Source organism: Peromyscus leucopus, chromosome 2, assembly GCF_004664715.2.
Source record: "Peromyscus leucopus breed LL Stock chromosome 2, UCI_PerLeu_2.1, whole genome shotgun sequence".
Classification (NCBI taxonomy): domain Eukaryota; kingdom Metazoa; phylum Chordata; class Mammalia; order Rodentia; family Cricetidae; genus Peromyscus; species Peromyscus leucopus.
The window spans coordinates 101,367,856-101,394,502 of NC_051064.1; the positions used below are offsets into that span (position 1 = coordinate 101,367,856).

The following is a 26,647-nucleotide window of genomic DNA, read 5'->3' on the forward strand; positions in this document are numbered from 1 at the left end:
GATGTCATTAGCAGTGTCTGAGACTTGAGCTTATCCTATGCAAATGAACAAAAATGGTCATTTTATTTTCACTTTTCTACCCACCCCTCTTTTCTTTTACAGTGAAAAGATTTTTTTCTTTTTCTTTTCTCCCTTCCTCCTCCTCCCCTTTCTTCCTTTTTTTTTTTTTTCTTACTCTTTTCTGTTTTTCAAGGCAGGATTTCTCTGTGTAACAGTCCTGAGTGTTACACAGAGAACCTTTCTGGAACTTTGTAGATTAGGCTGGCCTTGAACTCACAGAGATCCATATGCCTCTACATCCTGAGTGCTGGGATTAAAAGTGTGCTCCGGCAGCATTCGGGAGGCAGAGCCAGGCGGATCTCTGTGAGTTCGAGGCCAGCCTGGGCTACCAAGTGAGTTCCAGGAAAGGTGCAAAGCTACATACAGAAACCCTGTCTCGAAAAACCAAAAAAAAAAAAAAAAAAAAGTGCTCCATCATTGCCTGACTTGTGCAAGGGTTTCTGAAGTGTGTGTTATAGCATTCCCATACATCCTAAGTGGTTAGTCTGCTTTCTCTTAGCACATAGTACACACCACTACTGCTGTGTGCCTTGCAGTGTGATGATCCCATTATGGTGTTGCTGTCTTGCTATATATCTTATTCTTGTTAGACCCTCTTAGCCATTATCTGTTTGTTACTTTTACTATATTTATTTACTTACCTTTACTTATTTGTTGAGGTTGGGTCTATTTTATAGCCTAGACTGACATCAAACTCAAGATCCTTCTGCCTCAGTCTCTGGTGTCCTAAGGTTACAGGCATACATTGTTGCTGTTTTTGTCACTTTTTGCGATGCGGTCTGTCATACTGTGTAGCCCAGCCTGCTCTCAAACTTGAATCGTCCTGCCTCTGTCGCCTGATTGCTGGGATCACACCTGTGTGGTACCACACCTGTCACTTTCACCACTGATTTAAAACTGTAAAATTAGTACTGTTTTTTGTTTATTTTATTGTAGTAGTGGAGAGTCAAACTTAGAGTCTCACACATGCTAGATAAATATTCTACCACTGACTACATTCTTAATCCATATATTTTGAATAAAAATTCAAACAATCCTGAAATCTACAACATAAAAGAGGCTAATTTTTGTTTTACTATTTTTCTGTGGTGTTGGGGATTGAATTCAGGGCTCATACATGCTGAACATATGTTCTACCACTGAGTTATGATCTTATCTCCCAAAGGCTAACTTTTAAATTCCTCTTTTCTATTTTCTGGAAGCAATCACTATTACTTCCTAAATGTTTTTGTAGAAAAATTTCTCAATGCACACTTTTTTTCTTATAGAAGTATGGAAATAATGCAAATATTCCCCTAAATGCTGCTATTCCCATCACTTGGGCATGTTGTACAACTTTCCTGTTTTATACTAAGGGTGGGTTTTCCGGCATGCTCAGGTCTCATGTGAATTCGAGATCTAACTCAGTTCCAACTGTACAGCAGAAGTTAGACACAGATAGCTGTCCATTCTGGAGGATCCCCAGACAGCAGGTAAAACTCCCAAGAATGTCACTTCCTACACTTGACAGCATCCTGCCAGCATGCTTCAAGTCCTCTGTTTGATGAAATCATAGGAAATCACCTCTGAGTGCATTTTGCAGCATCTTACTGAAATTCTTTTGTTTGTCCACTGAAGTAAAATTCAGGCTCAGAACATGTTTATTTTGAATAGTAAGTGGTTTGTTGGCAAGCAGATGCTTTTGATGCCAGTAATATGTTCTTTTGAACAGGAGAGAATAATGAAGTTCAAAGAATAAATACTTGCCGCCTGTTAGGAACGTCATGTAGAATCACAAATCTCTCAAACTTAGAGAAGATTTATCCTCTTACTAGTTCATTGTGGTCAGAATCACACAGCCTGCCCTGTAGAATTAGATAGTTTAATCACATGGTAACCAAACATGACCTATCGGCACATAATTATGGCTTTTAAGGAAGTACGATGGGGCTGGGCATGTGGGTTGACTGCACAGTGCTCTCCTAGTGTGTGTAAGGCTCTGATCCATGAAGGTGTGTGTGGTGTGTGTGTTGTGTGTGTGTGTGTGTGTGTGTGTGTGTGTGTGTGTGTGTGTGTGTATGTGTGTGTGTTAGACTGGTGGCAATGATTTTGTCTAATCCAGTAATTGCTTTTTAAATATTTGCTTTCAATCTCTTGGAGACACTTCTTTTTTAAAGTGGCATACTTAAAAAACCAAAAAAACCACACAAAATCTGGGGCTAGAGAGATGTCTCAGATGTTAAGAACACTGGCTGCTTTTCCAGAGGACCTGGATTCAATTCCCAGCACCCACATGGCAGCTCACAACTGTTTGTAACTCCGGTTCTAGGGGATCTGATACCCTCATAGAGATAGACATACAGACAGAACACCAATGCACATAAAAAATAAAAATAAAAAATCATTAAAAAATCTGGAAAATTTTGAGAACCATATACAGAAATACTTTTCTAAAAGAAGCATTTCTTTTTTAAATTTGTTTTTACATAGTTATTTTATTTTTATGTATTTCTTTCAGATTAGATTTTGTTGGCCTGGAACTCAAGGAAACCTTTTCTGTCTTAGAAGCCTTTATTTCCATGAGCATTTCTTTACTTATGCAAACCCAAAATGTCTCTGTTTCCTGTTTTCCAGTCAGCCATGCCCCAGGAATTCATGGATTTTTCAGACTGTGTACGTGACATTTTAAAATAAAGGTGTTTGCGAAGAGGCCTACAGTTTGGGAAGGAGAGAGCCACATACTGTGACATTTTTTTCCTGTACTCTTAAGCATACTCAGGGTTACTCTATTTTTTCAGTGACTGGTGATAATTGACTTTTGCAGTAGTTTTTCTGTGTAAAAAGAATGTAAAAATTACTCATGTATGTACATCATTGTGTCCTTTGAGAGAGAGAGAGAGAGAGAGAGAGAGAGAGAGAGAAGAGAGAGAGAGAAAGAGAGAGAGAGAGAGAGACCCAGAAATTGAAATTCTGGGAAAAGAGAATGTAAATTAAATATATACCTCTACATTTGTAGGCATTAAATTGTCCTAAAAGATTGTGAAGTCTGTCTTCCCGCCTGCTTTTCAGAGATGTCTGGGTACAGGCTCCTGGTGTTCTTTTAATGAACTAGTCCTTGACAAGTTGCCATTCAGCTATAACAATGGCATCTCAGTTTTGAGCTTGCTTTCTTTGCTTTATCAATATGGCTTGATTAATGGCCTTCAGATTGGTTTTGGGCTCTGTGCTCATCTAGAAAAGGATGGTACTGTCCTGGCTATCCTGTTCTTATAGCTTCCTGTTCACTCGTTGTGAGGGTTGTGCAGTTGGTGATGCTGAGTACACGAGGAGTGTTTCTGAGATGCTCTGTTCACAGGTCTTTGGGGAATTTTCTCACCGAGGAACATTTGCATAGACTGCTTGGACCTTTACCAATGCTGATGACAGCCTTACAGGTTTTGTTGTTGACATGTCATCTCTTGTAGCCCAATCTGGCCTTGAACTCCTGGTCCTCCTTTCAAATGTTGGAATAACAGTTATGCAGCACTTGTAATCTGTTTTATGTGGTGCTGGGATGGAACCTGGGGCTTCCTGCATACTAGTCAAGGACTCTACCACCTGAACCACATCCCTACCCCCAACACCACCCTCCAGCACACTATTTTTGGAATTCATCCTTATTGTATGTGTTAGCAACTTTCCCCCTGAATGTTATATTTATGTAACATTTATTTGTTTATCCACTTGCCTATGATTGGGCATCTCGGTATTCCTAGTTGGGGCCTTTTACAAATCATACTGTATAGTTTCACATACAGGTCATATTTTCATTTCTTTTGGGTAAATATTTATGAGAAGAAGGTGTAGATTATATAATTAGTGCATTGTTAACTTTATAAGAAACTACTTATGATTTAAATTACAAAATATTCATAAAAATAAATTACTAAATAATTTTCCTAAGTGATGTGCTATTTTATTTCCCAACTAACCATACATGATAGTTCTAGCAGCTTTGTAGTCTCGCCAACACTTACTCTGGTCTTTTTAAAATTTCCCCATCTGAGTGGACATGTGTTGATGATGTTTTTATGTGGTTTTAATTTGAATTTCACTAATACAGTCCTGACAAAGAGTGTTCTTGAAGTTTGCTTTAGTTTCCCCTGTGGGATTGCAGACAAACTTCTATAATTAATGTTAATTTTTTCCTTTAGGCTTTTTGAAAGTGATTGACGAGGATAATCTAAAATGCCTGAAAATCCTGCTGCAGGTATAGAAGCTATGTATTTTTATTGTTAAATTACTTGATTCAAAAGTAGATTGTGAGATGGTGTCTGACTTGAGCTCTGATCACCTTTCTCCAACCAAGAGAAAATGCAGGTCCTGCAGGTCCTTGATCGCCTGAGGATGAAATTGCAGGAGAAGGGTGACACGACGCAGAATGAGAAGCTGTCTGCATTTTATGAGACGCTGAAGAGTCCTCTCTTCAACCAGATCCTTACTCTCCAGCAGTCCATCAGGCAGCTGAAGGGACAAGTACGTGATTCTTTCAGCCTTACCTTGATGGCTTCAGATCAGTAGAGGGTGTGGGAGGATTGTACCTCTTAATTTAGCAAAGGCAAGTGGGGCTTGCAAGCTGTGGGCAGCATCGGTGGATGCTATAAATGCTGATGAAGTTTATGTTGGGTTTAAAGATCAAATGCTTTAGGATCTCAACATTTTCTTCAAAATTACACAATAGCTTCTACCTTTATTTCTTTGTTACATGGTGTTGAGATTGAGCCCAGGACCTTCTGTATGCTGGAACTCTACCACTACACTCCATTCTTGACATTTATTATCGGTTTATTTACATTTTCATTACATTTTATGTTGTGTGAGTGTGTGTATGTATGTGTGTAGTATGTATATGAGCATGTGTGGCACTCAGAGGACAATTTGTGGAAGTTGGCTCCCTCCTTATGCAATGAGGGTCCCAAGATCCAACTCGGGTCATCATCAGGCCTGGCATCAAGTGCCTTTATCCTCTGAGCATCTTGCCTACTCTCTCTTTTTAATGAACTCGTATGTTGATTGATTGATTTTCCTGTGTATATGATGAACGTACATGCTTGTGTGGGAGGGTCTGAGGTACTGTTGCTGACCTTCCACGTGTGCCTGGGTTTCAGGAATCTGAACTCAGGTCATCAGGATTGCATAGCAAGCACTTGTACTCAGAGTCCTCTCCTGGCCCTTGCTATTTGTTTAATAGTAGATTGTCTGTCTTCATTCTTTGTCAACTTCACACAAGTAAGCAGTATATTGTGAACCCATTTTCCCTAGCTTCTACCCCCTTTTCCTCAGGTGCCTCCAGTATATCCCTTTCCCTGCTTCATCCACCCCTTTTTTTAACTCACTGAATCCAATTAGTGATGTCTGTTGGAATGTTGACTGCTCTTGTTTGAATCTGACATTTATTCTTTTTTAAAATATTAATTTTTTTTATTCACTGTTTATTTATTTGAGACAGGGTCTTTATTGTATAGCCCTGACTGTCCTGGAACTCACAGAGATCCACTTGCTCATACCTGCAAAGTGCTGGGATTAAAAGACTTGCGCCACTGTGCCAGGCCCTTATTATTTTTTGAGAACTTCTTATATAAGTACTCAATTTATAACATTTCTACCTTATACTCTCACCCTTCCAACTTCGCCCGTGTCCTCCTCCTGCTCTCACTAAACTTCATGACCTCTTCTCCTTTAATTATTATTCGCCTTAATTATTCATACACACACACAACACACACACACACACGCACACGCACACGCGCACACACACACACATGTGTGTGTGAATACAGTCTGCTGGGCCCATTTTGTGTTGCTCATATGTATATGTGTTGAGGGATGACTATTTGGGATTTTTAATCTATCAGGGGGCTGTCCCTGAAGAAGACTGGCTCTCTCTCTCTCTTTTAGCAGCCATTAATTGGCTCTAACTCGTCTAGGGTGGGGCCTTCTGAGATTCTCCCTATCCATGTAGGGACGTCAAGTGGCATTGTCATTATGTAGGTCTTATTTAGGTGGCCATATTGTAAGGTAAGGATTCCATGGGTGTAGCTCTTTTTATACATAGAAGACACCATCTTCACATTTATTATGATTTTTTTAATGTATATGGATGTTTTGCTTAATTGTTATAGATCTGTGCACCTTGTGTTTGCCTGGTACCTGTAGAGGCTAGAAGAGAGTGTTGGATGCCCTAGACTAGAGTTAGAGATGGTTGTGAGCCACCATGTGTGTGCTAGGAATTGAACCCAGATCTTTCGGAAGAGTAGCAAGTGCTGTTAACCACTGAGCCACCTCTCCATCATTTGTTATTAATGTTGCATTATTCTAAACACACACACACACACACACACACACACACACACACACACCCTACACACCTACCTTTACTTTTCCTTTCTCCCCTCTCCCTGTTTGCCTCTCTCCCTCCCTTCCTGCCTTCCTCCCTAAGAAAGAGTTTTACTCTGAAGTCCTGGTTGGCCTGTAACTTGCTAAATATAGAGCAGGTTGACCTTGTACTCACAGAGATCCTCCTGCCTCTGCATCTGAATACTGGGTTTAAAGTCATGTGCCACCTTTACTTCTTTAATATGTATATAAATTACACATATAATGCAATAGATAGAGATTGTTTCTTTTCTATAGATTTCTGCTGATGATTTTCTTTTCTTTTTCTCCAATAGCTTAGCCATATCCCCTCGGAATGTTCAGCCAACTTTGAATTTTCTCGAAAGGGTTTGTTAGTGTTCACGGATGGTTCCATTACAAATGGGAGCGCCCACAGACCTTGTAGTAATTTAACTGCATCTGGATTATTCCCTTGGACCCCAAAGTCAGGAAATGAAGACTTTAACTCAGTCATTCAGCAGATGGCTCAGGTAAGGTTATGTCATATCACTGAGTGTTTAGCTCATTAGTTTTTCTTGTTTCACTTTAAAAGGAGACTTATTCTCTTTGTTTTAAAATGTGTTACTATATGTATTTTGTTTGCTTATGGTTTTATATTGGTAGGAGGAATTGGCACTGTTCCTAACCAGTGTGTTGGAACTTGTCATTAGATTACAGGAGAGTAGGGCATGCTGGCAAAAGCCTGCAGCCCAGCATTCCACAGACTGAGGCAGGGGATCTCCAATCTGAGGCCAGCTTGAGCTGCATAGTGATGCCCTGTCTGAAAAGAAAAGCAAGCCAGGTGGTGGTGGTGGCGCACACCTTTAATCCCAGCACTCAGGAGGCAAAGGCAAGCAGATCTCTGTGAGTTTGAGGCCAGCCTGGGCTACAGAGTGAGTTCCAGGACAGGCTCCAAAGCTACACAGAGAAACCCTGTCTCAATGCCCACCCCCCAAAAAAGCAAAGCTAAAGAAAACAAACAAAACAGAATACTATAAGAAAATTTGTTTTAATTTTATATCAAAATGGAATTTGTGAATTACAATTACTATAATGTGGAAAATCTAGGAAAGCATTAGAATGGATAATTTAACTGTAGTCCCTAATACCTACTAAGAAGTGAATGATAAACAACTGAAGTTTTTAAATTTTTAAAGACAATTGAGAATGTCTTGTTGAAGGTGTGAATTTGGTTTCTAGCGCTCACATTGGGTGGCTCACAAATGCCTGTAACTCCGGCTATAGGGACACACGCCCTCTTCTGGCCTCAGTGGGCGCTGCATGTGCACATACCAGTGCACAGGCTTGTACCCATACACGTCAAAATAAAGTCAGTATTAAAAAGAAGAAACTGAGTGTGGAGGTACAGACCCTTTTATTTCAGCACTTGGGAGGAAGAGGCAGGAAGATCTCTATGAGTTCAAGGCCAGCCTGGTCTACATAGTGAGTTCCAGAACAACTGGGACTCTATAGAGAACTCTGTTTCAAAAAACCAAAAGAGAGGAAAATAAGTCAGTCAGTCAGTAAGTAAATAAATAAATAGATTTGAGCTTGAGAATAAAAGGATTTGTTTCAAGTCATGGTAGTGGAAAAATATTCTAGTTCTTTAATAACTTTAAGCTCCAGCTGCTCTGGGTGATGCACTTGTGATTTGATTATGTTTATGAAGCTCTCACATTGTACAGGCAGTTGTTAACTAAAATGGTAAAATACTCTGCAGTCCTGGTACTCTGTAACTGTTTGAAATGATCAAGTGAATGGAGTATTAATTCATTGCTAAAGAATTTAAAACAATGATATAAATGCAGCTGGTTCTGACTAGGTTGAACACAGGCATGCTTCTAGCATATCTGATTTTCTTTCCTTTTTAAAAATGTGTTTTGCATCAAGAGAATTTAATGACATTTATGTACAAAGTAATTGAGAGTTTACTGTGGAAAAGGGTGTTTGTTTTCAATTTTTGTCCAGTCCAGAATTGATCTCATAATGTGGATGAATTGTAAAATGCTTCTCAGTGCTGTACTCTGTGCTATGCTGGAAACAGGCAAGTTAAAAGGTTTCCAGAGCCAGCATTTTATTATATTATTATATTACCAAAACCCTGAGCATGTTTAGACTGACAGTGATAACCTAGGAGAAGCTACTGTATGCTGCACAGTTTCAGTTCTGTGGAAGGTGATGTTTAAATATACATTATGTTTTTTTGTTTTTTTCCCTTTCTGACTTCCCCCTTCATTAGGGCCGGCATGTTGAATATATAGAAATAGAACGCCCTTCAACTGGTGGCCTTGGATTCAGTGTGGTGGCCCTGAGAAGCCAAAGTCTAGGATTAATTGATATCTTTGTGAAGGAAGTCCATCCAGGGAGTGTAGCAGACAGGTGAGGAAGTTCATTCTGCATTTGGCTCATGTTTTCCTGACAGCTCTGAATATGTTCCTATGAAGAGTAAGAAACTAGCAATAAAAACAGTAATGATAGCAGCTAGTGCTGGTTCTCTAGAAGTTCCTTAACCCACCATCTCCACATGTGCCTGCTGTTATGCTTGATGGGTTCCACACAAAGTCTTTGTCTCTTTGATTTCTAGTCTTTGATTTATGACTCATTTCCTAAGTTCACTATTCAGATCTTCCTGGTAGAATAATAGCAGTGTGGCAGGATATGATTACAAAATTCTGTCCATATTTTTTTCACATTTATTTCCTGTTTATAGATGATTACTTCTAGTCTCTTTAACTCAAAATTTAAAATAATAGATCTACTGGGTTAAAATCCAAATAGTATAAACCTTACATTTTGAAGCATACAATTGTGAAGTGATGTTTAATATACTCAGTGTTTTGCAATCATTTCAATTATTCTAGAAGTAGTAAAAATTCTAGAAATTTCATCAACTAGATAAAGAGCTCCCATCCTATTGTATATGTTGACAGTCACTCCCAACTTCTTCCTTTCATCTTCTGGCAACAACTTGCTTTTTTAAAACAGCATCTATCTATAAAGTTCTGGAACATTGTGGGAAGTGCTGGTATAATATATCGGTTGTCCTTCCTGACTGTGTATTGGATGGTCTGATACATGACGCTCCTATCAGTGATGTGAGAGTGAGTCTTCTTTGCAGCTTGACCTTCTGTTGTGTAGTCAGTGAGCTGTCAGTGCACACATGTGTCCCTACATTCAGCATTTACTTCTCAGCTCCTTTCAAAGATGACTGTGAGGCTCAGTCTTGGTCCATTTTGCTATAACTGAATGCCTGAGGTTTCAGAACTTGTCATGAACAGAGATTTATTGGCTTACAGCTCTGAAAGCTGGGAAGACCATGTCAAGGTGTTTCCAACTGGCTTGGGCTTCTTGCTGTTTCATCACATGGTGGGAGGCAAAATGAATCAGGGTAACAAGGAACTAACTTGCCTTTCGTGAAGACACCAATCTTATCCATGAGTGGATAGTCCTTATAGCCTGAAGTCCCATGTTTTGATACTTTACAATACAAAATAAAATTTCCACAGGAGTTTAGAGGCACAGACATTGTAACCATGGTAAAAAACCTTTCTAAATACCCTGTTGATATCTTGTCATCCAAAATGTTTCCCCTAGGCCTGGTGGTGGTGGCGCATGCCTTTAATCCCAGCACTCGGGAAGCAGAGGCAGGCGGATATCTGTGAGTTCAAGGCCAGCTTGGTCCAAAGAGAGGCTCAAACAAGATTAGTCAAAGAAGTCTTGTGGTTTAAGGCCGGATGTTGCTTTTTCTCTTCAGCTGTGCAGTCTTGCTCAAGTGACTTAATTTTTCAAGTTTCAGTGTCTTGAGTAAAACGACAGTGTTAACATGACATAAGATGGTGTAAGAGAAGCATGGGTGCTAGTGAAGCCCCTGATTCATAGAGGGCCACTCGAGCCAGCTGTGTGTGTGTGTTCAGGTTGTCACAGTACCTAAAACAAATTCTTCTTTTCTTGTATGATTAGAGATCAAAGATTGAAGGAAAATGACCAGATTTTGGCTATTAATGACACCCCATTGGATCAGAATATTTCCCATCAGCAGGCAATTGCATTACTACAACAAGACACTGGGTCTCTGCGTCTGGTTGTGGCCAGGGAAGTGGGCCACACTTCCACCAGCTCAGCTGATACATCTCTGCCTGAAACGGTGAGTCATAAGTTTGGGAACATATTCATTCTAAATTCTGTTATTCGCTATAAGAATAGTTGGTAGTTGTTGGAAGTCCTTCCCATTATTCTAGGTCAATAAAGGTGATCATATCTCCAAATGGCAATATTACAAGATGTTTATTGGAGGGATTTGATTTGTTTTTGTCTTTTTAATGTCTGGTTTGTTTCCTTATTAAAGATTATTGTTTAATATAGATGCCAAATTAAATACTATTTTTAACTTACTTGGTGATAAGATGTCTTGTGTTCTTTGATGTCATAATAAGTTAATCTGTGTGTAGGGGGAGAGGGAAACCTGCAATGTAGCCCACGATGTCCTTGAACTCACAATTCCCTTGGTTCAGCCTCCTGAGTGCTAGGATTATGGGTGTGTGCCACTGTACCTATGAGTTTCAGAGGTTTTAGTAGAAGCTACTGTTGACTATCTTAAGATGTGGTTATTTATTTTTTAAAAGTCTCATATTTATGAATTATAGTAGTTTATGACTAGATTATTGAGTTTATAAAATCATTTCAGTCATTTTTTTCATATAAGTTTAAAAAAAGAAAAACAAATGTTACTTTTAAAAATTCAGTTTTGGGTCAGGGTGTTGACACACACACCTGTGGTCCCAGCACTCAGAGGGCAGGGATAGGTGGATCTCTGTGAGTTCGCAGCCAGCCTGGTCTATAAAGCAAGTTCCAGGACAGCCAGGGCTATACAGAGAAACCTTGTCTTGGAAAACAAAACAAAAAATTCTATTTTTGTTTTGTGTGTGTGAGCGGGGACAAGCATGCCACAGTGTGCATAGAAGGGAAAGAGAGCAACTAGTGGGAGTTGGTTCTTTACTTCCACCAAGTGGGTCCGGGAAATCATCAAGTTGTCAGGCTGGGAAGGAGGCACCTGTACCTATGGAGCCCCATCTTTCTGTCCTTAGTTGTCTCTTGTCTTGAAAAAAAATGTCTCTTTTATCTTTTAAACTTGTTACATTTTATGAATTTTAAAAATGTAAAAATTGGGTGTGCTGTGGTAGCTTACACCTTTAATCCCAGCACTCAGGAGGCAGAGGCAGGTGGATTTTTATGAGTTCGAGGCCAGCCTGGTCTACAGAGTGAGTTCCAGGACAGCCAGGGTTACACAGAGAAACCCTGTCTCAAAAACCAAAGAAACAAATTGTAGTGTGCACATGCATGTGCAGGCAGGTGTGCTTAGCTGACTGTGGGCACATGGAGCCCAAAGTTGATGGCAGTGTCACTGTCTTCTGAGTTATGGTCTCATTGATCTTGGAGGCTCAGACTTTCGGCTAGCCTGGAAGGACCGGGAGCCCTCACCTTGAAGTCACAAGTGTGTGCCACACATCAGCTTTTATTGGTGTGTGGGATTTGAACTCAGGTCATCCGGCAGGTGTGGTGTGCGCTTTTCCCATTGAGCCATCTCCCCAGCCGACATCTTGCTGATTTTGGCCTGTATCTTCAGAATGAAAGCTAAGTCTGCTTTGCTATTGTTGTAGTTTGTGGGTTTTTTTGTTTGTTTGTTTGTTTGTTTTTTTGAGGTAAGATCTCACTGTGTGGCCCTAGCTGGGCTGGAACTCACTGGAGATCAGGCTGGTTTTGAAGTTGTGATCCTCTACCTCTGCCTCACAAATACTGGATTTACATGTGAGCCTCCATGCCTTGGTATATGTCTTATTTTCTTGTAACACTGAGTGCTACTTTGTTTATTTAATTTTCATTTATTGGGGCAAAAGGGAACTAATAGACTGATAAAGAAAAGGTCACAATGCAAACTAACAGGCAAGCATTTTCCTTATAATCTGTAATATTGATGCAGCACAGTTTGTATGATGAACAAAGTGGGACCTTGCTTAGCATGTGCAGAATGAAGGCTCTGGAGTCAGGCTTTGGTGTTTTCCAGTCCATTGTCACCCCTCCCTGGTTGTATCCCACCAGGTCCTTTACATGTTCATTCATTTATTCCTTCTCCTCCTCCTCCTCTTTTAACTTTTAAATATTGAGAAGAGTCTCATGTACCCTGGCTGGCTCAAACATGCTGCATAGCCGAGACCACCTTGAATTCCCTCCTGCTGCTGCTCCCTACCAGTTGGGGTGCAGGCATAGACCACTATGCCCGCTTCCAGTTTCTTCACTGTTATGTGGAACCAATAATGGTATCTACTCTTAGAGATGTGAAGAGAAGGTAGGTTTATGACAAACTGGCAGTTCCTGGTACCAGTGAACACTGTGAATGGTAGCTGCCATCTTCTCTTCAATTTTATTTCAAAAAACATTGTATCTAAGATTGTAGGTATTGTTCCAGACATGAATGTCTTAAATATTTCCAATACTCCTGTTTACTTCACAGTTAACTTTCTTTCAATATTTATTCTTCTCTCATATATTACATCCCAAGCACAGTTTTCCCTCCCCACCTTCCCCTCCTTCTCCCCTACTCCTCTGTTTCCCTTCAGAAAAGAGCAGGCCTCCCATGGATTATCAACCAAACATAGCATAACAAGATACGATAAGACTAGGCACATACCCTCATATCAAGACTGCACAGGGCAATCCAGTAGGAAGGAAAAGGTCCCAAAAGCAGAGAAAGGACCCACTCCCACGTTAGGAGTCCCACAAGAGGACCAAGTTACACAATTGTAACATATATGCAGAGGGCCTAGGTCAGTCCCATGCAGGCTCCCTGATTGTCAGTTCAGTCTCCCTGAGCCTTTATGAGCCCTGGTTGGTTAATTCTGTGGGCCATGATGATGTTCTTGACCACTCTGGCTCTTTCCTCCCCCTCTTCCTTGGGGTTCTCTGGAGGTCCACCCAATGTTTGATTGTGGGCATCTGCATCTGTTCATAGCAGTTGCTGGAGGAAGCCTCTCTGATGACAATTAGGTCTAGTCTTTGAGTATAGCAGAATATCATTAGGAATATTTCATTGATTTTTTTTTTTTTTTGTTTTTGCCAGTCATGTTTGGTTCTGTCATAGATCTCTAGGCTATTCAGCCTGTGGTTCCTGGCTCTTAGGCAGTGTCAGAGGTGGCCTCCCTCTTGTGGCATGGGTCTCAAGTTGGACCAGTCATTGGTTGGCCATTCCCATAAGTTCTGTGCCACCTTTACCTAGCACATCTTGTAGGCAAGACAGATTGCAGGTTAAAGGTTTTGTGGTTGGGTTGGTGTCTCAATCCCTCTACTGGAAACCTTGCCTGGTTGCAGCAGATGGCTGGGTCAGGCTTGGGTAATATTGTAGAGTAGAAAAATTATCTAATGAAGATGATATACATTATCTCATGGGAGATTTTATTCTGCAGTTGAATTATATGAAAGTATGTGCATTTGTCACAGAGTTTGATAGAGGAGAATTGCTTATGTCTTTTTGTATGATTATGTTGCTAGTGTTTTGAGTTGAGTGAGCCTCTGTCTTCCCTGATAAGTGTTCTATCTAGTCTGTTTGCCACATCCTTGCATGAGTCTGGGAACCCTGACTGGGAGGCAGTGAGGAAATGAGGGAAGAACTGACATACAGACACATGGTACACAAAAAGCTGAGATTAGATGGGCTGGGCTGTTTGATGGAGGAGAAGCTGCAGCACTCTGGAAGCTCAACATGATCATTGTATGCAGTTGAACAGGGAGCTAGGGCTATTGCATGCAGCAGAACAGGAGAAAGGCTTAGCTGATCTGTGGGAGCAATCTCTGTGGGAGAGCTTTGGGGAAAGCTATGGTGGACATGTTCTGCACACACTATCAATGTCTGCATGTGGGCCGGAGGAAAACTTTGGCATTTCCCTGAGCCTGAGACATGGGTCCTTGATACGGCCATGCCCATGTCAAACAATACATGTTCACTCAGGACTTCACTCTCCCTACGCTTTTTAGTTATAGTTTTAACCTTTGGTTCTTCACAGTGCTGACAGATTAATTTTCCTAAGTCACTGTTATTCTTCTAACCTTTACCTCAATCTGTTGTCTGGCCCAGCTTTGTTCTTGTGTTTCTCTCTTGTTGAATGCTTGCTTTCTTTGTATTACATTGATTTATTTCTATGAGTGTAGTTTAGGTTTTCCTTGACCTCACTATGTAGCAGAGGCTGTCTGTGAATTCCTGATTCTCCTGCTTCTACCTCATGAGTGTTGGGATTACAGGTGTGTGCCACTAGTACTTGTAGTAAAATTTAAATTTCTACTTTCATTCAGCTTTTCAGGATTCTTGATTGGTATATATATTTTTATGACCCTTCCTTTCCCCCAGCTTCCTGAAATCTTTGTAACAGTCTATCTGTTTTTCAGCAAATGCATATTCATTGGTCCTCTATTTACCCTGTACTAGGTTGTGGGTAATATATGTTATATATTGCCATATAGGAAACCTAAGAATCCGTGCTTTACCAACACTGGCTCTCTCCTGCCGTTCATTTGTAGGTGTGTTGGGGCCACACTGAAGATGTTGAGCTCATTAATGATGGCTCTGGATTAGGGTTTGGGATAGTTGGAGGAAAGTCAAGTGGCGTGGTTGTGAGGACTATTGTTCCTGGAGGACTGGCAGACCGAGTAAGTTGACTTTGTTTTATCATTTTGCTTTTATAAAATTTGACTTGTGTGATTTGAAATTAATTTTATAGCATGAGTTGTTAGGATACATGACTCAATAATTAGAGTTTATGAAATTTGCTTTATTTAAACAGTTTCTAATTCAATTTTTCTCACCTCTAACAGGGTTTTGATTACATAAGAAAAAAATATTTTTATTGTAAGGAATTGTTAATGAATATCTGCACTTTGAACATGTGTGTTATTCTTTAGCCTATCTTTTTTGTTGTTGTTGTTTTGTTTTTTGTTTGTTTGTTTTTTGAGACAGAGTTTCTCTGTGTAGTTTTGGTGCCTGTCCTGGATCTCGCTCTGTAGACCAGGCTGACCTCAAACTCACAGAAATTCTCCTGCCTCTGCCTCCCAAGTGCTGGGATTAAAGTGTGTGCCACCACTGCCCAGCTTTAGCCTATCTTTTAAGGGCTCAATAATAGAATCAGAAGATTCAGTGAGCATATGCATTTGTCCTGGGGTAGGCAACATGGCTCAGCACGTAAAGTTTCTGTAAAGCGTGGTGGCCTGAACTTGATTCTGTAACCGCTGTACTGATAGAAGAAGAGGTTGAACTCCATAGTGTTGTCTTCTGACTTCCACATGTACACTGTGACACACCCTCCCCCATTAGTAATCACTTAAACAGAAGTCCGTTTGTCCCATCGTTACATCTGTAAGATTTCACTTGGCTATTTTCTGGTATTATAAGACAAGTGTGTACCTTTCTTGTTTAGCAGTGTTTCAACAAATAGGCCATGTAAGAGCTTGACCACTTTCTTTCCCGCTTAATTTTACATGGAAGAAGATGTTAAAGTCTTTATTTGTTTTTATTTGTTTACTTATTTATCAGTATATGTGTGTCTCTGTTTGTGTATATCATGGTGTGGGTACCCATGAAAGCCAGAAGAGAGTGTATAATATCCTGGACAGGAGTTACAAGCACTTGTGAGCCTTCTCTGTAGGTGCTGGGAACCGGACTGGGTCCTCTGGAAACCAGCCTCTCCTAATTAGATTTAGAAATTACTGTAGAAGTTTGCATTTGAGCTTATGTTATATAGAATGCTTATGATATTTCAGAAGGAACTTTAATTCTACAATCAGAAAACACATAAAATCTCACTGATTATTATGTCTCCTTCTAAACATATCTTTCCTAATACACTCTCAAGTAAACATGATAAATTCGTTGTTCAGATTCAGCTTTGAGGCAGATAGGTTCCTCAGCTCCTTATTTCTCACAGAGAAGGCTGAATCTCATGAAATTATTTAGCCTCACCCTTCCTCCTGTCCTTTCTGCATCCAAGTGTATTTATTTATAGAAAATCTTAACGTTTGGTCTATGGGTACCTTGGTCTTACACCTTTCATGTGTCTTTGAAATCAAAGCGATTCTTGTAGTAGTAGTAATAATAATTATTATTCCTTTTCACCTTTGTTTGCACCTATGCCACAAAAGCAGAGGGAAACTAGAAATTAATGGGAAATTAGTGAGAATAAGGCAAGGACCCCAGACTTGTGACAGCTGTCAAATTCACTTAAGTTCTGTATGGTACAGTAAAAATGATTAGTATCAGTGAACTCTGACCTTTCAGTACATGTGTGAGGAGTCCTTGATGTCTTAAAGTATTTGAGTGAATTAGCCATTAAAAAATATGGGGTGTGGGAGCAATGGCTCGGTGGTTAAGAGCACTTGTTGCAGAGAACCTGAGTTCAACTCCCACCACTCACATAGTGGTTCACAACCATCTATAACTTCAGTTCCCAGAATTCAGCACCCTCTTCTGACTCCACAAGCACATGTATTGCACATATATCCATACAAGCAAAATACTTATACACTTAAAGTAAAATAAATGTAAAAAGTTTATTTAAAATATACATTATTCAAAAACTTGAAATAACCAACAGAAAGATTGTGAATCTTTCCCTCATCTTAAGCTTTTTGTGCCTTATCCTGTCTTTAAAATTTATTTGGAATATAAAGGTGCATTGAGGGCTAGAGAGGTGGCTTCGTGGGTAAGAATGCTTGCTGCGCAAATGAGAGGACATGTGTCCCGACCCCCAGAACCCATGTAGAAAGCCAGGCCTGAAACTGTGCTATGGGGAAGGAGATGAGAGGGATTGCTGGGGTTTGCTGCCTGCCAGCCTATCTCCAGGTTCAGTGAAAGACTGTCTCAAGGTAAGAAAGTAAAGAATGATAGAGCAGGATATCCAATGTCCTCTTCTGCTCTCCACACACATACAAAGATGTATGCACCTGAATATACTTATATATACAATACACATACATGCCACATACAACACACATGTGTGTGACTAACATGAGAATGATCATTGTGTGTATTTTGAAAACATACCTATAGTGGATGCTGGAGAAATGATTCAGTTGCTAAGAGCACTGGGGATCCAACACTCTCTTCTGACCTCTGGAGACACCAGGTGTGCATCTGGTGCACTTACATACATATAGGGAAACCACTCATACACATAAAAGATATTAAGCAAATATTTCTTTGTGTGTGTGTCTACAAGCACAGTGTGTGTATGAGTTGTGAGCATGGAAGAAAGAAGAGGGTGTGGGATCCCAGAAGCTGGAGTAACAGGCATTGGCAGAATACTGGGCTTTTTGCATGAGTGCTGGAATTTGAACTCCAGTCCTCATGAATGTGCAGCAAGCATTTTCAACTGCTGAGCCATTTTTCCATTCCTGAAATAAATCTTTAATTTTTTTTTGTAACCTAGAAAGGAATGAGACATTGTAGAATATTCTTATGTTTCTCTCCCTTGTCCCCTCCCCCCCCCAGCAATTTTAATAGGCTTTGCTGGATGGGATGACATTTGCAAAGTGCAAAGTGCAGCAGTTGTTTTGAAAAACAAAGAACCAAATAAATTTAAATGAAATCAAATAAGTTCCTTTACTGTAAGAATTTTCTGAGCTTTTTAATATACTAATGTGCATTATAAGTTTTCACAAGGACACTGTGATGTGCAGAGTTTCCCAGATTAATCCCACTGAGGCACTGTTGGGAAAAGCCCAAGTCTGATTCTCACCCTTTCCTGGAAGGGATCGTCACTGTTTCAGATCATCTAGGAGGGGCTCGGGGCCTGCCCATCACAGATTTGTAATGGAGAAGCAGGAGCTTGTGCCAAATATTGTCATCTGCCTAATATACATCATTTTAATGTGATCCTCAAAACAGTCTTAAGTTTTATTTCCAAATTATAGGTATGGAAACTTTAAGAAATTGTTCAAAGTTGTACAGCTGGAGAGTGACAGAGCTGGTCTTCTTCCTGCTAATGTCTGATAAAATCCTCTAAATCCTCTTGCTGTAACCATCATGTAGCACCCCAGCATAGCCTTGAGTGAGTTCTCTCAACACTCCTAAGCTAGTGCATTAGCTATTTTTCTCATTATTATCACCATATGCCTCAAGATAGAAGAGTATGCTCCATCATGATGGAAGAAAGTGTGACAGTTTATAGCAGTATGAGCATTTAGCTAGGGAGGACTCCTTCTATCTGGGTAGACCAGAAAGCACAGAGCAGGGAGGGAATGCTGGTGCTCAGCTGACTTTCTCGAGGTCATTTGTGCAGGGCCCTAGCTATGGGATAGTGCCATTTATGTCTAGTGGTCTTCCTTATATGACTCTGGAAACACCCTCACAGACATTCCCAGAAGTATGTCTCCTAGGTAATTCCAAATTAAGTCAAATTGACAAGGAAGATGTGCCATCCCAGAGATCCTCTCTAAAAGGGAAAAGAGTAGCAAGGCAGCTTAAAAACTGGGTGGAGTACACAAGAGAGATGGCATAGCACTTACTGCTCAATTATGAGGACCAGACTCCTCTGTAACCCTGGCTGTCCTGGAACTCTGTAGCTGGCCTCAGAGATTCGCCTGACTCTGCCTCCTAAGTGCTGGGATTAAAGGCGTGCAGTACCACCTCCCAGCCTTTTTTTTTTTTTTTTTTTTTTTTAAAAAAAAAAAAAAACAAAACAAGGTTTTACTGTGTAGCCCTGATTGACCTGGAATTCATTATGTAGACCATGCTACCCTCAAACTCATAGAGATCTACCTGCCTCTGCCTCCTGAGTGCTGGGATTAAAGGCATGTGCCACCACCACAACATCCTTTAGAACATTTTATTCTACTTTTGCATAAACATAAAATGTTTTCAGAAGTTGGTTGTTTTGTTTTTGTTCTTGAAGTACAACTACTTGGTGGCCGAGGCAGGAGAATCACAACTCCAAGGCCTTGCTGGCTATAGCACAGCATATTGTGTGCTCAGGTGTTGCACAGCTCTTTATTGGCTTTCATTGATTTGTGATTTAAAGAACAAGAATATCTATAGATACATTGTGGAAAGAGAATGTTGAGAATATCAGTGAAATGCAGGTTTGAGGCTGCTGGACTCAGACAAGGCAGCTGCCATTTGGGAATCTTTCCTATCAATCTGATGGATATTTTTGCACTTACTAATTCCTTAGAACACCTGCTTTTCTGTATGAAGAAGATGTTTGACTCTCAGTGACAGATGCAAATTATCTACATGATTTTAAATTAAGAATTGAAGTAAAATAGGGAAAAATCGTTTGAGAAGTGACTAAATATATACTTGATGGTGACATGTTCTTTGTTTGCTAAGGTAACATCCTTTATCATTTTGGCTAGGCCCCACTTCTGTTCCCGATGGTCCAATTCCCAGGCAGCTTCACCCATTTTCATCAGTGCCACTGAAGCCCTCATTCTTTTAAAATTTTTATTTGTTACTTTGAAACTTTTTATTGTGCGTGTGTGTGTGTGTGTGTGTGTGTGTGTGTGTGTGTGTGTGTGTATGTGTGTATGTTTGTGTGTGTGTGGCTGTGCCTGCCACCCCGCTTTCACTGTAGGAGTGCTGGAGTTATAGGTACATGTGACCACATCCAGCTTATTATGTGGGTCCCAGGTATCAAGCTCAGGTTGCCAAGGCTTGTACACCATCTTCTAGGTCCCTGAATATCCCCTTAAGTGTAGATATTTATTTTACCTAGGATATTTCATGGGTAGAAACAGAATATCAATTCACCATTATTAAAGTAGAAAGACAGCTATTCTTTATTCCCTTCCTCCAATAGTTTTTCCTTGTATTTGTTTCTTTCTTTCCAGATGTTTAAGGATTGAACTGCTATACCACTTTGTCTTATGTTTCTAGCAACTTTTATAGCATTCACAACACAGAATATAGCTTTGTTCTCAGTATTTTGATATGAATCCTTTCTTCATTCAGAATCGTGCAGATTTGAAAAATAGGAAGAGTAGCAAACTGACCTTTTTGTCTTTAGTCTTTTAAAATTTCTCCTTCAGTATTTCTTGCATGACTTCTAAATGATGCCACCTGGAAGCATGATTATGAGGCTCAGAACAAATTCTCTCAGCACTCGCTGCTTTACACGCAAGCTCTTTGTGCTCCATGTTGCAAATGTCTTTTTTCATGTTCATTCTATTAAAAATCTTTTGATAGTGATAGACAGTTTCTTGGTGAGTAGATAAATAATAAACAGCTTATGTACTAGTATCCTTTGTGTATTAGAGAGTGACCTGCTGTATATCAGTGGACAACTTGGATTGAATTTTTTTAAGTCTTATACAAGCCAGGCACTTCGAACTTCTATGAAGCCCATAATGACCTTGAACACCATAGTCTCCTTCCTCCCAACTTCTGGGATTATAGGCCTGTACCACCACGGCCAGACAGCCAGTAAAACAGTTTTGGATTGAGCTTTGGGATTGCTACTTACTGGTCTTTTGAATCTGGTTAGGTCAGTCGACATTTTCTTTTCTTTTTTTTTTTTTTGTTTTTGAAAGACAGCATCTCACTGTGTGGCATTGGCCTGTACCTCTCTATGTCGACTACACTTGGCCTTGAACTCACAGAGATCCAACTGTCTCTGCCTCCTGAAGGCAAATTAAAGATGTGTGCCATTAGGCCTGGCCAGCCAATCTTTTAAACTAAATTTTCTCATTTTAAATTTAAATTCTCCTTTGAACATGATTGAATTAATTAATTCTCTCCCTCTCTTTTTCTTTCTCCTTTATTTTTGATTTTCTTTCTTTTTGAAATAGGGTCTCACTATGTAGCTCTGGCTGTCCTGCCACTTACTTTGTAAATCAGGCTAGTCTTGAATTCACAGAGATCCATGTGCTTCGATTAAAAGGCAAACACCCCCCCCCACACACACACACAGCTGGGTGGCTTTCTTTTTGGTTTTCTGAGAAAATATCTCATTATATAGTCTAGGCTGTGTTCAAATTCTTTATATGGTTCAGGGTGCCCTCAATTTTCCTGCCTCCATGTGCTGAGATCATAGGCATGTGCTACCATAGCTGGCCATAGGAGTTATTGTAACCTACTGTAAGGTACTTTGCAGGCCTGTATACTTCTTAGACCATCATTGTTGACATTTTGATATCTTTAATATACAGTACTAAAGGTAATTTTAATAGGATTCAAGTTTTCAGATGAAACAAATTTAGGCAAAATGCAGATGGATCAGAATTTTCACAAAGGGGGCACTCTATAAATAATTTTAACTGGTGTATATCTTCATGAATCATATCTTAAACTTTTCTGTGATGTAGTATATATGCAATATGAACATGGATTTACACATTTCTATTCCCACTCATCTGTTACTCTTTAGTCTTCTTTAGCACAGTTCATGTAAGTCTATCTTTTCTAGTTGTATAGGCTAAAATGTTGGGGGTTCTGGTTCCTTCTCCCTTTCCTTGACATCACATGTAGAAGTTATCAGTCATCCTTGAAGTGTGATCTCAATTAGTCTAATCAATAAAAACTAGGAGTCAGATATTAAGGTAAAGCTGAAAGATCAGAGAAGCAAAGGAGCAGTCGCTAGTGACTTCTTACCTCTCTGGATCCTCAGACCAAAAGGGGGCCAGGATCCTGTTTCCACCTCCTGAATGCTGGGATTGAAGGAGTGAGCCTCCTAAGTGCTGGGACTAAAAATGTGTGCCACCACTGCCTGGCCTCTGTGGTTAACTAGTGGCTAACTCTACCCTGTGATCTCCTGGCAAGTTTTATTTGTCAGAAACACAAAACAAATATCACACAACACATCCTATTGGTGGTTCTTAGAAAATACATGTAGCTCTTCCTTCTCAATTTGAAACTAACTTATCCACACCATGCAATCTTGAGGTCATTGTTAGAGCCTCCCAACTGCTGTTTCTGATTGGATTGTTTCCTCCTAAGTCTATTTTAAGCACAGAAGTTGGCAAGATCTTAGAAAATTTAACTAGTCATGATGTCATTCCTTTGCTGACTTTGCTTTCCAGTCATAGAAAATGACTCTCCATCTATCTGTCTGTCCTAGCTGCTCATTACTGTCCTCTATTCTCTGCTTCTTCTGGCCATGCTGGCAACTTTCTGTTACCAGTCATGCTATTTAGCATTTTGGCCTTAGGAGGTCCTTAACTTTATCCTGGAACCTTTCATTCTGACCATCCTTCCGGAAGTCTTCAGCTTTTGATCTTTCTTTGCCTACATGGTCATTATACTCTAGCTCTACACTGTTAGACATAAATTAAAACCCTTGAGCAGAGACTCATTCTTAGAGTTCTGATTACTTATTTCATTTTGGACCCTTCCGGTTTGATTTTGTTCTACAAGGAATTGCTTTATCTTTTGTCAGCTGAGTAGATCATTAGAAGTGTTATGTTTGTCCAGCATTTGAACTGGCTTTGTCAGTCATTTTGCCAGAATTGAAAGTTTGATGTATTTTTACTAAGCTATTAATTGATTTCTCTGAATAATTTTGTTTTTCCTTCTTGGATCAAAGGATGGGAGACTACAGACAGGGGACCACATCTTGAAGATTGGTGGTACAAATGTGCAAGGGATGACCAGTGAACAAGTTGCTCAGGTGCTGAGGAACTGTGGGAATTCAGTAAGGATGCTGGTGGCCAGAGATCCTGTTGGTGAAATTGCAGTAACACCTCCTACCCCTGTATCCTTACCTGTTGCCCTGCCTGCTGTAGCCAACAGGACCCTTGGATCTGTGAGTATAAAAACCATTCTTTTTTACATCAAATGCTGCCTGGGATACAATGCAAGATAGGAAATTCCCTCAGCTGGGTGACCACACTAGTATAAGTCAAAGCAGAGGAGAACTCGTGATGAATATTAGACATGTGTATTTCTCTCTTCCCTTTTTTTTGGTGTGGTGTGTGTGCATACATACGTGTATGTGTGCAAGTACATGCACACACACATGCCTTGAAGCCAGAAATCATTGTTTTCCACTATTGCTCTCTACCTTATTTTCGAGATAGAGTCTCTCACAAAGTTGAACTTGCCATTTCAACCAGACTGGATGGGCAACAAGCCCCAGGATCCTGCGTCTGTCTCCCCAGTATTGAGAGTACTGGTATGTGCTACCATGTCTGGCTTTTAACATCTGACCCTAGGGTTCTGAACTTCGTTCCTCACACTTGCACAGCAAGTGCTTTGCTGACTGAACTGTCTCCCCATTCCTCCTCCCCATGAATAAAAGTATGAAGAGGCAGAAGAGAAGGAGACTCTGTAGAACAAGTGGAAAGCTAGCACTTATCTTCAGAGACATTACTCACTGGGCACCATATGAATAGGAGTTTTCTCTTCTTAATATTAGCAGTTAACTTGTAGTTTCTCCAAGTTGTATGCTAATTGATTTCAGTTTCCTTCATTACTCAAGCTCACTGAAGTCTTCTCACCTAGTCCACAAGGCTCTGTGATGTGTGGGTTAGTTTCTGATGCTGATGTTTGGAATTGAAAGCAGTGTTAGTGTTCAGATATCTTATCCCTTTGCAGAAATATTTAAAGATAGTATTAAAGTTTTAGAGCCAGTTTTAAAAATATTATATATAATAACTAGTTTCCCCTTGGCTTCTAAATTGTTAGGCTTGTGATTCTTTCAGAAAATAGAGCCTGAGGTTTTTCTAGGTGGCTGTATTAATTTTCTATTGTTATAAGTTGTTAGTTATTTAGCAGCTGTAGATAATACCTTTGGTCAGTTTGCATTTCTGTAGTTCAGAATTCAGAGTGGGCTTGGCTGGGTTTTCTGCCTAGATTCTTATAAAGGTAAATGAAGGTGTTGGTTCATCTGGGCTCTGTTTGTGACATCGAGGTTCATGAGCTTGTTTCGGGTTGGGGGAAGAATACAGTTCTTTGCTGTAGGATGGAGGACCTTTTCTTTGTTGGCCTCCATCTTTCAAGCCCGTAGGGTCCCCTTGTTTCCATCTTTCTTGTATGACCCCTCCACCTTCAAACCACAAGCTCATCTTATATGTTTAAAATCTTTTTCTTTGCCCTTCCTATTACCAGCAGGGGGAAATTACTTATAATGGGCTTCTTTGATTAGATTAGGCCCACTTGAATAATCTCCCCTTTACCATGTGATTTTACAAGCACAGGGGCAGGTCCAAGGATGGGAAATCATGGGGATCATCTTAAAATTGAGTTTGTCACGGAAAAAAAACTTGGCAAACTGGGTGCACAGGTTGACTGTGTATATAGTTATGCAACTAAAAATGTAACAATGGGTGTATTATTTCTCTGCAGGACTGTTCTCTTTTTGAAACTTACAATGTTGAACTTGTTAAAAAAGATGGACAGAGTCTTGGGATTAGAATTGTTGGCTATGTTGGAACAGCTCATTCAGGTAAATGAATCATTTCTTCTTCATATTTTGGATAATTATAAAGTATGTTAAGGTTTCTAGATAATAAAATTAAGTACCTACAGACTTTAATTTAAAACTCAAACAATAAAACTGTGAATCTATAATAGCAAGCAGTTACTTTTCAGTGATTAGAGTCCCATTTTGCCTCAGTAGTTTAACAGCTAGCTTTATAGTTAGTAACAAAGGAATTTAATGTACAGATCATTTTGTACCATTGGGACTTTACTTTCCTATGCTTCTAGAGTAGTTCTGTTTTGAATATTGTGTGACTTTTAACATTTTATACAGTATTATGTCTGGGATAAAATAAATTGATCACTGCATATGTTGTGACTGCCCAAAATATATTTGTGTTTAATCATGAAAAAAAAAATAAGATAGAAAAGTATTTCATTAGAACTTTTTTTTTTTTTTTGGTTTTTCGAGACAGGGTTTCTCTGTGTAGCTTTGCGCCTTTCCTGGAACTCACTTGGTAGTCCAGGCTGGCCTCGAACTCACAGAGATCCACCTGCCTCTGCCTCCCGAGTGCTGGGATTAAAGGTGTGCGCCACCACCGCCCGGCAGAACTATTTTTTTCATAAAAGGGAAGTGCATTATGAGAATACACGATTCAAGTATCTAATAAAATTGTTTTCTTTCACTGTTTGCCCTTGGTTATTGAAGAATTACTAGGTTAAGTAAAGATAAACCTTTAAAATATATTTGATAGTTACATGAAAGTTTAGTTATGAAATATTTTAGTTTTTCTGACAAATAGCAAGTATAGAAAGTTAATTCCTTAAAAAAAATTGTCATCATGCATTGGAGCAGGTGGAGAGATTAAGAGTGCTAATGTATTCATAGGCCTGAATGAAATTCATGTCAGGCCACTTTGTGCTATTTCAGCCTAATGAAATATCTAATTTCCAAACTTCTGATTCTTCTACATGCCACCCTTTTTAGGTTCAGAATTTAAATAAGTCCCTTAAAAGCTAAGTATGGATTAAAAAGTAATGTTGCAGAAAATATATTGAGTTGTTATCACTATCTTTTTTCTTGCTAAAGTTGAGTTGTGGCTGAGTTCCTAAACTTATGCCTTAATACCTAAGCCGAAATTAATGAATGAGAGAAAATTTGATCTTTGTGTTACTGAGTACAGAAAAGAATCTTTGTACTTCTCTCCTCTCAAAACATGGGTGGGCTTGGGTGGTTTTGAGAGGATGAGCAAGTGTGTCCAAAATGTGAGACACTTGACACATCAACAGCTTTCAGAAACATGTATAGAAATAACTTGCACTTTATTCCACTTATTTTTGGCCTCTTGATTTTGGTGGTGGGGTTTGAACAGTCATGGTGGCATGCTTCTGTGACTTCAGTCACTTTAGCAGCTGAGTTTGAGGCCAGTCTGGGCAACACAGAGAAACTTCATCTTAGAAAACCAAACAAACAAAAAGTCTATTGAGGGAGTATAATTGAAGTTTAAAACTCTTTCAATGTTTGAAGATAACCGGAAATACATGTTTTAGTAAAACACGCAACTGTTCCAGCATGGCAGATGCAAGACTGAAGGTGAGAGAGACTTGAGAAAGCAGCGTTTGTGGTAGTGAGAAAGGCAGAGTAGATGGGGAAGAAGCAGACTTGTAGGTTAGGGAAGCCCTTGGCATTGGTGCAGGGTCGGTCTGGGTGTCAGGCCTTGTGGAAGGAATAATGTGGAAGATGATCCTGAAAAATAAATGATTTTTCCTGATATGGAAGACCTGGGAAGATATGACTCAGTG

General features: G+C 39.8%; 1 protein-coding gene across 1 annotated transcript in view; it reads left to right on the forward strand.

Annotated features, from left to right (window-relative positions):
- Positions 1-26,647, forward strand: part of Patj (PATJ crumbs cell polarity complex component) — a 332,069-nt gene that overhangs the window by 13,577 nt on the left and 291,845 nt on the right. Inside the window, 8 exon segments of the mRNA XM_028870280.2 lie at positions 4,233-4,288; positions 4,388-4,554; positions 6,750-6,944; positions 8,693-8,832; positions 10,414-10,597; positions 15,019-15,147; positions 23,010-23,228; positions 24,770-24,869. Coding sequence (XP_028726113.1) covers positions 4,267-4,288; positions 4,388-4,554; positions 6,750-6,944; positions 8,693-8,832; positions 10,414-10,597; positions 15,019-15,147; positions 23,010-23,228; positions 24,770-24,869 — 1,156 coding nt within the window. The 5' untranslated portion in view covers positions 4,233-4,266.